This window comes from Cynocephalus volans, chromosome 12 (genome assembly GCF_027409185.1).
Source record: "Cynocephalus volans isolate mCynVol1 chromosome 12, mCynVol1.pri, whole genome shotgun sequence".
Lineage (NCBI taxonomy): Eukaryota > Metazoa > Chordata > Mammalia > Dermoptera > Cynocephalidae > Cynocephalus > Cynocephalus volans.
In genome coordinates, this window is record NC_084471.1 from 20,027,331 (window position 1) to 20,039,865 (window position 12,535).

General features: G+C 40.7%; 1 protein-coding gene across 4 annotated transcripts in view; it reads right to left on the reverse strand.

Annotated features, from left to right (window-relative positions):
* Window positions 1–1,625: 1,625 nt before the first annotated feature.
* Window positions 1,626–12,535, reverse strand: part of TXNRD1 (thioredoxin reductase 1) — an 85,470-nt gene continuing 74,560 nt past the window's right edge. For all 4 annotated transcript variants that reach the window (XM_063074575.1, XM_063074574.1, XM_063074572.1 and 1 more), the window contains one exon: window positions 1,626–3,588. In XM_063074575.1, coding sequence (XP_062930645.1) covers window positions 3,526–3,588 — 63 coding nt within the window. In that variant the 3' untranslated portion in view covers window positions 1,626–3,525. The remainder of the gene's footprint in view (window positions 3,589–12,535) is intronic.

Sequence of the window (12,535 nt, forward strand, 5' to 3'; positions counted from 1 at the left end):
TAGCTGTTTAACCTTGACCTTGATGTTCACTAGGTAGGTTTATCTGTCTAGTTGAACTGAGGAGTTTCTGAATCTGTAAATGGACTTGGAGGAACTGAACTTTCCCTTTCCAATCTCAAACACTACTCTGAAATAGCACTGGATAGATGAAGGCTGAACCAAAGGATGTTCAGTGACGACCTCATGCTTTTAGGTGGCCAAAGGGATCCAGAAACACCGAAATCCTCCTCCTGAGACCCCCAGGGCAAAAAGTGCCCAGAGGGGCAATGTATCAATGCCTCAATGAAGTGCATTAGCAGGAAAGGTACCATAGTAAAACCTTGCTTCCTTGCAGTGAAATTTCAAGTTTGAAAACTTAAAAAACATAAAACTCTTTTCTCTCCCTAAATAAAATCTTATAAAATGTTAAAAGTAGAGTGCTCTGATTTCAAGTGAGTGTAAAAACCAAAAACCTGCCAATCCAATTACACCAATCCTTTAAGTGACTCTGTAGTGCCAGGCCTTGTGCTAGAAGCTGTGGGGCATAACAGAGGTGAACAACTCTCATTGTCCTGTGGTAGAGACAGATGCATACGTCGATCTCCATGCAAAGTAATTCAAAAGTGCTCTAGAGATAATACAGAGTATTCTGGGAGTATAGGTAAAGAGGATCTGGGCTGGAGGCAATCTAGAGCATGTAACCTTCAAGGGAAGCTACAAGTAGAGAGTATGTGGGGGAAGAGAGTATTTGGGGGCAGAGAGCAGGTGTGGACAGACCAGCCAAGTGAAAACAGAGGTCAGAACTGCAAGTGACAGGTCCAGGGTCTGGCAAGGGGATTATGGGCATAATTGTAGGCCTTGGGAAGAACTAAAGAGCTTGGGGCAAGGGAAGTTTGGGCAATAAAACCTTGGCTATAGTATGGAAGTAAACTGGCAGTGGAAAGACCAGTTAGGAAAATGTTAAAACATTTCAGACAAGGTATTTATTAAGTAGGCAGAATGAATCCTAAGAATTGACATAGCAGCCCTGGAAGCTCCCATGTGAATGAGAGCATGTGAATACTCATTTAGCTGCTATTGTTAGCTCCCTGCAATTAATTACTCAGGACGAAAAGGAAATAAAAATTGGGAAGTTTCTGGTAAGGATTACACTAAAAAGGAGTTTCTTCTTAACCACTGATACATTAGAAAATTATATGCATGTGAATGAATAGTCTGAGCATGACAATCAACATTTTGATAAACATTTATTGAACATTTATGTGCCTGATACTGACAGTGGAAATTATATATAACTACACTCAGTCCAGAGAAGGATTACACACCCCTCACAGTGCTGCATGGGGAAATAAGATACGCAGTCATGGACGTAAAAAGTGCTGAGATACTCGAAGTAAGTTCTAGTGGACTGCGGTGGTTTTGTCACCTTAAAGGCTGACCCGTCAAATCAGGACAAGCTGAAAAACAGAATGGGAAAAGCAACACCACCAAAATGTAAACTTCAGCAGATACCCACCAGGCCTGACAGCACAGGGGAACTGATGCTTACTAAGGAGCTAGTTCTTAACATCTTCAACATGAAACCAGACATCTACTTGACACTTTTGCAAAGAATCCCAAAACTGTCATTCAATAACGCACACGTGTGGATATTAATACTTTTTAATGTTTCACATTGGTTTTTTCAGAAGATTTGTAAGAAAAACACATGGAATTTAGTATGGTTTTCAGTACACTGGGCAATTACAGAATCTAAACAAGACAACTTTATAAAATATAATCTTTCTTGTGGGGCAGAAAGTTCCATTCCAATAAAGAAGAGAAAACCCACAGCATGATTGGGCACAAATATCTCATACTGCCTATTGTTCTAAGAGATCGGTGGACTTGGAGAAAATAAAAAACAAAAATAAAATTGGACAGTCAACTGCCTCAATTCCCCTCTCCTTTTTCCCTTTTCCCATTTTCTTCATATAACCAGATGGGATGAGGATGTGAGGCAGAGCCCTGTGGGATAGGGTCAGGTGCTCTGCTGACTAAATGCCAGGCAGATGCATGAGTTCCCTGAGGTGGCCCAGAAATGTACTTTGAAACAAACACTCCATGCTGGAGCTGAGAAAAATGGGTAGAGAGGAGGGAATAAAAAAGGAGTGACAAGAACTTCTGGTGGGAGGCCTGATGTCCACAGCACATATTCAAAATTCAACTTCTATAGTGAGAAGACAGCCTAAATATAATCCTTAGCCAGCACATTTTCACAGAAATACTTAACTGAGGAGTTAACACCTCTTTGTAATAGCACAAGTTGGAATGTTAACAGAGCATAAACACTTCTGCCAAAATCCCACCAAGTACAGTCATTCGTTCACCAGAAAAAGTCAAAACCACTTGGTTTTTAAATAAAGATCCTTCACATCCACCTGTGTTCAAAAATAATAGTAAGAACTTCTGATATTAACAACTTCTCAAAAAGGCAATTACCATAGAAGACTTAAGTCATTAAGCATGAAAAGATCTATTTTCCTATGAATGTAGTTCTTAGGAAGGGATAGATACTTACACACACATGCGCGCACGTGCATGCAAGACATGAAATTTTGTGTTTCTAGCTGAAAGCTAAAGCTACCGAAAAATAAAAATAAAAAGTTAAGTGTTTCACACTGCAAACAATCTCAGCTCACTTAGACCAACACACAATAAACTAAGGTAAGACATTTACTGTTTTTCCCCATTTCAGGTGTATATCTGCATCCACAATGAATAATGGTAGGAATCATACTATACTACCAAGTTCCGTGCAATGAAATATTACTTCAAATAAGTTGGCCTAAACCAAACTTAAAATAATGATCAGTGATGTAGCACATGGGGGCAAATTTGGCCAGAGTCAATTTACTTATTTTGGACATATAACTTATTAAACAAGACACTACTAAAACAGTTCCACACTACTAAAACAGTTCCAGTAAAGTAGAAGAGTACAATTTAGTTGTAAAATAGTTCTTTTTCATGGGACAAGCCTGTGTAGCCAAGTGGGCCAGCTCATCCCTTCCATGCAACAAGATACCTTACTGGATACTCCAGCCATGACTTGCTTTTGGACAAAAATTGACTGCTAACATTTTTCATCTCCAGTATTACTGACACCATGGAGAAACAACAACAACAACAATCAACATCAGAAAGTCTGACAAGAGAATAAGAAAACCCATAAAGGGAAGGTCATGCTAAAACTGATTCAACAGTTGTTCCATCACCGCCCACCCCACAGGCTTGAGGCTGGTGACTTCATGGATGCATCCCTTTGATGCACTGCCAAATGTCAGTTTCGAGTCCATCACAGTGACCCCAGTGTGATGTTGCCTGTCTTCCACTCACCACCTCCTACCCATAAGATCCAAGGGGGCCTTGGGTTGTGGTAAGCACAGGGCACACAGGTGCGAAGAGAGCCCAACAATCTTCCTGAAAACTTCGCCTTGGATTTGGGCAAGGAAACAAGTCAGTGGTTTGGAGTCTTGGCAACAGCATCCACACTGGGGCTTAACCTCAGCAGCCCGTCTGGAGGATGCTTCCCCCAGAGCGCTTGGTCACGGACAACGTTGTGAATACCTGCAGAGGGGAGAGAAAGCACGACATTTTCAGACACCAGAGTAATTAGTTACAGGGAATAGTTCACATAACACCGTACACACTAAAAACGACCACTTAAATGACAGTTACAGGGAGTAGTAGTTCAGATAACACCATACACATTAAAATGACTTCCATAACCACTTAAAATGGAAAAAACAGAGAATATGACCAAAGGCATCCTCTATTTCTCCAGAGGATAAAAGGAAAAAACAAAACAAAAAAACACTTAAAAACCAAGGTGAAAGAGAAAAAAAAGTAGGTTATATCTAATGAAGAATTTTATTAGCACAAGGGTGATAAAGACAATTAAATCAGGTACCCCAGTTGTTTGCCAACTCTCTAAAAGAAATTAATCATTAAATATTTTGAATATGTAGATAGGTACAAAGAATACTATTACAAACACCATTGCCCACCCAGCTCAGGGAGCTCTATGAACACAGTTAAAAGCCCCATGTGTGCTCCACCCTCCCTTCCCCCAATTGGTTCTTATCAATCCTAAGCATTTCCTCCTGCATTTCTTTGGCAGCTTTTTGTTTGTTTGTTTGTTTGTTTTTAAATACTTTACATGTAAATGGCAAGATGGTGGTGTATGTATTGTATTTCTGTAATTTACCCATATGGCAAATGGCTCTAATTCTCCCATTTTTCACTGAATGGAAATTCAATTCAATTTCTATAGTATACGTACCACTGACAGTATAGTAAATATACTACATACTGTAGTATTCAATTCTTCAAATAGTGAATATATTACAAATTACATATGCAGGTTCCTTTTGCTGGCTATCCAAGCTATTGCCAACGTGCTCTTTTGCAATATGCTGCTGTGACATTTCCAGTATGTCGCCTCACGCACAGAGTTAGAATTACAACTGCCATGTTGGAAAGTAGGTGAAACTTCGACTTGACTACGCTTCCAAGGTGCCTGAACCAACTGATACTGTCACTTGCAGTGAATAAAGAGTTCTCCTGTCTCACAATCTTGCAAACAGTTGGTGATTGTGGACGTAGAGCCTTACCAGCTTATACAACTTTACTTGCTACTGCTCAAGATCGCCTATCCATCCATAAAAAGCTCTCAAACTTTAGTGAACAAACCCTGCTCACAATGACTAAAATACACAGAAATTATGCTTATTCTAATTTAGCAGATCTACGGTAGGGCCCAGGAATCTCATTTTCAGCAAGAGTCCCAAGTGATTCTAATGCACATATTCTAGTGGCACCACAGGTGTAGGAAATACACAGAATTCAAGGCCTAGAAGTCTACTGCACAGTAAATTAACCATAAACTGCTTATGTTTGCAGTTTACCAACTGTAGGAAACTTTACTACAGTCAAAAATTTTTTAAACATAATACTTCTACATTTGAAAATGGATTTTCATTCCTGGTCTAATGGAGTAATTGGTACTGAACCAGCTCTCCCTCTTAAATAATACAAAAACTGGACAAAATATATGCAACAACTATTTTAGACACTGGACAATAGGCAGTGGACTGCAATCCCAAAAAGAAGAGAAATAAATAAGGTGAGCCTTCAACAGGCCTGGCTTTCTACCTGGAGGCATTTACCAGACCCTAGAGAAGGCAGGGGGAACCAAGGAGAGCACAGAAGTCTCTGTGACTTGAAGAGACAGACTGGACATTGGGGAGGGTGAGGAGGCTAGAAAGTTGTGAGGCAGAATTGCTGAGAGAAGGGAGCTACCCAGAGAAAGAGCTCCAGAAATCTGCATGCAGGTCCCCTGGAGTCTTTAGCTGAATACCAACCTGGGCTAGAAGATGGAACCTCATGAGGCCAGAGAAAACCACCACCAGAGAGCTGTAAGCTGAACAACTCTGAGCTCACAAAGGGATAAGAGATGTTCTGGATCTCACCAACTGCAGTTGAGAGGCCTCACTGAGCCCCTGGGCCTCTTAGTAGGAATCCCAGGAAAGCCACACCTTAGGAGGAAGGCTAAGCATTACTAGCCCTGGAGTATAAGCTACTTTAGACTACTTTAACTAAAAACAAGGCTCAAAAGGATCAAAATGATCCACAAGGACATTAACTGCCTAAACCACAAGAAAACTAGGAACTCTTTAATAAAATCCAGGTACTCAGCATAGATTCAAAGTGCTGAAAGAAAAAAAAAAAACCCAAAACCTGTTAACCTAGAATTCTGTAGTAAACAAAAATACCCTTCTATGAAGAAGGCAAAATAAAGCAACAACTGAGCAACTTTGTTACTAGCAGACCTACACTATAAAAAAAGTTAAAGCAAGTTCTTGCAGCTGAGTAATGGTAACAAGGTGCTGACGCCTTGTTCCTACACGGAGAAAACAGCGTCCAGCACTACCTGCTTGCCATTTGCTACCTGTGCCTCACCTGCTCTCATAAACCCCCTTCCTTTATGATCAAGGCAGGAATTGCTCTCCCTCCTGCCAGGCTGGCTTTGGGTCCCATCCCCTCCCATCCTTATTCCATAAATGACCTGCCCAACCCCCCTTTATTCTTAATTTCTCCTTGGCTTTTAAAAGGGCTCAAACTGCATTCATCTTAAACCAACTCTCTCTCAATGTTACGATTACCTTTACTACCAACGTCTCTCATCTTCTTCACTGCCAAAATCTTGAGCTGTTGATATTTATGGTCTATTTTTATATCTTATTTCACTAGAATCTGGCTCCCAGCCTCACCGTTCTGCTGAAATACCTCTCCTGAAGTTCATCAATAACTTTCTAGTTGCCAAATCCAGAGGACACCTTTCAGATTTCCCTTTTCACAGCCTCTTTGTGGCATTACTTGTTGGTGTCGCCTACCTTTTAACGATCCTTTCCTTCCTCTCCACTTACCATGAGAGTGCTCTTTCCCATCCCCTTCTGTAGTGGTTCTTCCTCAGTCATGGCAGAGGGTGTGCTGACACACAAATTTTTCCCAGCCCTTGGGGCGGTTGGCTGTAGATGCCAGCTGCCCTATCTGTTTACACCAATATTACCATCGTCTCTGTGCACCTCACTTGAAAAAGGCCGGAAAGCATTGCCCTGGGGTTCCACCTCAGCTCTCTCCCCATCAGATACTCGCACAGTGGTCTCATTCAGTCAACTACTCGCTATAGGCAGATGAATTTGCAATCTCCAGCCATTGTCTCTCTCCTGAACTATACACCAGGAAGAACCAACAAACACCTCTTTTTGGATGACACTTTAAACTTAACATGTCCAATACTGAACTTTATCTTTCTCTCAGTGATGGCATTCACCACTCCTTGATTGCCCAGGCCATTCATTTAGAATTAATTCTTAATTCTTCCATCTTCATTACTGATGGTATGTAACCAACTATTAAGTCTTATTTATTTTGCTTCTTTTCTGTCAAATATAATCTTTCCTTTACTTAACTGACACTTAGTTCAAGTCATTATAATTCTGACTGAACTACTATAATAGATTTTCCTTAGTTTCCAAAATATACATATACAGCATCTTCCTCTCCCTAGGATGACCTTCATTATATAGTCCTGCCCCAATGGATGTAGAACTGGGGCTTGCTGTACCCAAGGACGAGTGTGTGGAGGTCATCAGGCGTGTCACTTCTGGGCAGTGGCCATGCTTTTTCCTGCCTCCTCTTCTCCCTGTCACTTAGCCAGCAATGCCTGGGGAGGTTGGTCTATCAGCCTGCCCTGAGCTACATCTGACCCATGGTGGCCACAGAACACCAGCAAGGAATAAACCTTGGCTTCTGGAAGCAAACAAAACAAAACAAACAAAAAACTATCCAAAACAACCACCTGTAGTGCCCAAGCATGAAAAGATAAAAGGGCTCTGTTTTCAATCACTTAAATTTAGAATGTACAGATGTCCCTTGACTTACGATGGGGTTGCATCCCAATAAACCCATCTTAAGTTGAAAATATAGTAAGTCAAAAATACATTTAATACACCTGACCTACCAAACATCATAGCTTAGCCTAGTTTACCTTAAATATGCTCAGAACATTTACATTAGCCTACAGTTGGTCAGAATCATCTAATACAAAGCCTATTTTAAGATAAAATGTTGAATATCTCATGCAATTTATTAAATACTGTACTGAAAGTGAAAACGGTTGTACGGATACCTGAAGTATGGATTTTACTGAATGGGTATTGCTTTTGTAACGTCGCAAAATTCTAAATTGAACCATCCTAAATTTATTTGGTTACTGGGGACAGTTAAGACTTCAAGCCAAACCTTTCCTGTCACACTAAGTAAGCTGGTTTGAGAAAGACCATATTTTATTATAAGTGAAATTCAGCTGGAGGGTTAACACTGGGAATATGCTGTTGAGTCCAGTGAGGCAGGCCTTATTGAGACTGAAGGCCAGGGCTTATATGGGAAAGACCCCAATGGAAGCAGACTTGCAGAGTGACTAAATCCTTGTTGGTCAGCTGCCCCCTTTATTAATTCCTGAGAAACAACTGATTTCCTAGTTTTTAATACAAAGGGGAAAGAGCACAAGAAATCAAGGCCATTTGACTTAGGTCAAATCAACAGGAATCAGCACCAAAAATACTTTTGTGTAAAGGAGGAACAATATTGAGAAAAGCCTTTGGTCTGTTTTGGTCTCAGAGAGTGACAAAGTCTTTTTTCTTCCTCAAAAAATTCAGACCCAAATACTAATGGCTAACATCTTAAAACATTTAAGATATAAACTCAGAAGAAAATATGGACAACTCACATCTCCCCAAAATAGTAATGATAATAAGAGCAAAAAATTAAATTATAAATATAATTATTAGCAAAGATATGTAAAAAATTTTGCAATAGTTATCCCTTTGATACTAACTATAGAAAAAAATACATTCACACTGAATTTTGCAACATTTTCATTAGCATTCAAATTCAATGCTGATGACATTGTAAACTAGTACAACTTTTTTGGAAAACAGTAAAACTCCTTTGTTTAAAAAATGTATGACTATGGGGTGAGGACAGGGAGACAATATGCAATAATGAAAATAGCTGTGTTAGGATGATGGTATTACGGGCAATTTAAAATACTATCAAATATACTTTCTTTTCAATTTTTATAATGGGAAAAAGAGGAAGAGCCAGAGAATACATTTAACTAAATTCCAGGCTTATGGATTTGCCAGCTTAAGTCCTATTTCTCAAGAACTGATTTAGAAACAGAATAGGAAACTTGGATACAAAATTAAACCCACTAAAAGTAGGAGCAGATAACAAAAGACCTTTTATCTATTTTTCTTACATTGATGATATGCTTATATTAAAAAGATGCAGGAAGCCAAACTGTCACTATTGATCAGTCTAAATGAAAAAACTGATGGGGTCAATCTTGAAAAGGATTTATTTGTACATAGCTGTTCTAGAATTTTTATATACATAGCCTCCTCTTCCATTCCAGCACCTAGGACACTCCCAAAGGTCAAGTGCTGCTGGAGGCTTTTACATCACATGCTCACATCTGGCCCCAAGACTTCCCTGTCCCATAAGGCTCCCTCTATAGAATGGGATTATGTTGACTGTTAAAAAAACAAAACTGTTGATGTTCAGCACTAAAATTCATTTTAAGACATTTCAAAAGGGTCTTTACAAATGCTTTCCTCTTGAGCTACTGTTTTTCCCCTACAAGTAAACTTGATTAGTTGAAATTTCTACTTAAAATTATGTGTAATCAGTTTCCTATTCAGTGATTCCTACTCAGATTCCAGAATATATCATCACCATACTATCTCACACTGCATAATACAGATGCATTACTGAAGCTCCAGGTGCTGACTCCCTCTCAGATAGGCTTTCAGTCAAAACAAGAGTAGTCTCTCTTCCTCTTAGAGCAATTCCAGAAGGAAGCCCTTTGCAAATTATTTTGCTCCAAAGAGCAAAGTCTCAACTGAGAAATTTGTCAACTTTTATAAGTAATTAACTCCTCAGAGCCAAAAGACTATTCTCAATTGCCCAGGTTATTTTATCAAAGTGGTACGGAAGAGTTCATTCAATGATTCATTTTGCAAACCAACACAGTTGACCCCAGAGCCATGGCTATTTCTGAACACTTACTTTAAAGCAGTGCTCAGTGTTTTTAACTTATTATCTCTAATCCATCCAGTGAACTGATATTTGTAAAACCCACTAACTATGTCCTGGGAATATAAAAACATGAAAAGCATGTAAAATTAAAACACAACTTTTTGTTAGATCAGACACAGTCAAGTTGTTCTTAAAGTTTCTAAACCTTTCCTCCCCATTTCTATCCTCATCTCATTATGGACCAATAAAATTCTGTGGACCACACTTTGAACAGCATCCCCTACAATATATGTCTGGACATTAAAAACAGGGTCCAGTAGCAAATCCAATTACTATCCAAATACTTAAAAATCCCCTCCACCAAATTTAATTTTCCCTAGATCAAAAAGCTTTAAAAAGAGATTTCCAGAATTAGGAGTCAGAAGCCTTTGGTTTTTCAAAATCCAATTTCTTTTTTTTTCCGTGACCGGCGCTCAGCCAGGGAGTGCACCGGTCATTCCTATATAGGATCTGAACCCACGGCGGGAGCGGCGCCGCGCTGCTAGCGCAGCACGTTACCGAGTGCGCCACGGGCTCAGCCCTCAAAATCCAATTTCTAAGCAAGTAGTTCATATCCAGGAGTAAAAAAATCGCCCAAAGAACTTTTCTAAATGATACATCCCTCCTCACCCTTTGACACAGTTTGGATGTTTGCCCCAACCAAAGCTCATGTTGAAATCTGATTCCCAGTGTGGCAATGCTGGGAGGTGGAGCCTGGTGGGGAGGTGTTGGGTCATGGGGGCAGATCCCTCATGAATAGATGAATGTCCTCCCTGGGAGTGAGTGAGCTCTGCGGGAATAGATTAAGAGCCTGGCACCTTCTCCCTCTCTCTCTTGCCTCCTCTCTAGCCATGTGATCTCTTTGCTCAGGCCAGCTCCCCTTCTGCTTTCCACCAAGAGCTGAACCAGCCTAAGGCCAGCACCAGATGCAGCTACCCCAAATAAACCTCTTTTTCATTATAAACTACCTGAACTGAGGTATTTTGTTTTATCAACACAAAAACTAATACACTCCCCATTAAAAATACTGTAATGATGACCTTTTACTCAAGCCACATGTTCTACAATAAAATACTTTGGGGGAAAACAGGTAACAGATGCAGCTATTAACTATCAAATGTGAGGAACTCTTACACACTTTACATTTAGCATTTCTAATCAGTGCTATAAATTATATTATCTCTATTTTATTTAATGGGGAAACTAAGCTTCTGAAAAGCTGGATGGAGTGGCTAGGTCTTACTGAGAAGAATTTACTAAGTGAGATCATACCCCAGGTCTTTGTGTCATTTCCACCGCACTTATGTCACCACCAAGAAAACATTTCCAATTTTTTAATTCTGTGCCAAATACAGTGGGGCAGTCCGTGGGAGTGGAGTATCATCTGTACAGTGTGGTACCTCGGGAGCTAGACTGCTGGGTTTTGATCCCAGCTCTGCCACTGCCAGGCCGGGTAACCATGGGCAAGCTACTCAGCCTCTTCTTCAAATGGACATAAGCAGCTACTTCAAAAAGTTCACGGAAAAACAGAATTAAAGGTAATATGCGTGTTCCCATGAACTTTCTGAAGTATCCTCGTGCTACTCCCACCCACCTCATGGGGTTCTCATGAGGATGAAGTCAACACGTGGACATGGAACAGTGCCACGCTCCCGGGAAAACATTGACACTCCGGTCACCGCTGCTCCCTTGGAGCCTGCTCCCGCTGCTATTCCCTCCTACTTCAGGTCACAAACCTGAGTCATTCTCAGTTCTTCCCTTTTCCTGTTTGCAATCAGTTTGCAAGTACTATCATCAAGTTTATCTCAAATACACCAGTGCCTCTCGATTTCCACTGCACTACCCCAGATGGGCCACCATTATCATCTCCTTTCTCATCTACTTTGACAGCCACGTAACTGATCTGCCACTAGACTCATCTCCTTCAGTCTCATAGTGTAGCCACAGGAATTCCTCTGAACTATCTGATCATGTCACTCCCCTGCTTTACACTTCTCAGCTGACCCCCAATACCCCAAAGGTAAAGTCAAGACACCCTTGGTTTCCAAGGCCATGACTTACCTACCTACCTACTTCTCCAGCATAATTTTTTACCTCTCTCTGAGCTCTTCAAGCTACAGCAATATCAAGGGTCTTCAGTTCCTTGAGCAAGCCACCCTCCCTCCCACTCAGGCCTTTTACACTGTGTTCCCTCTGACTGGCTAACACCAACACCTTCTTCTAGTCTTAGGTAAGAACTCCCTCCACAATCAATCTGCCTCTATCCCTGTGATACTGTGATGTAATAAAAAACATATATATTTGGTTTTCATCCCTGGTTCCTAGCACAAGAGCTTCTAAAACCCATGGAATTTCCTGAGCGACAGGGGTGAGAGAAGCATCTTTCGATGTTCATAATAAATAAGCCCCTTTCAACCATACCCAAGTTTATGCCGATGAGGCAACTCTTGGTGGGCCCCTAGACAGTTTCAGGATGGAACCAACCATGTAACTAAAGGGTTGGAACTTTCAGCCCCATCCCTCAACCTCTGGGGAGATGAGAAGAGTGGGAGATTGAATTAGTCACCATCGGCCAGTGACTCATCAGTCATGCCTACATAATGGAACCTCCAAAAACCCCTACACACAGGGGTCTGGAGAACTTCCAGGTTGGTGAACCTCAAGGTGCTGAGTAGGTGGCACGCCCAGAGAGGGCATGGAAGCTCTGTGCCCCTCCTCCTTACCCTGCCCATGCATCTCTTCCATTTGGCCGTTTCTAAGTTATATCTTTTATAATAAACCAGTAAATGTAAGTAAAGTATTTTACTGAGTTCTGTGAGTCGTTCTAGCAATTTTTGAACCTGATGTGGAGGCCATGAAAACCCTTTGA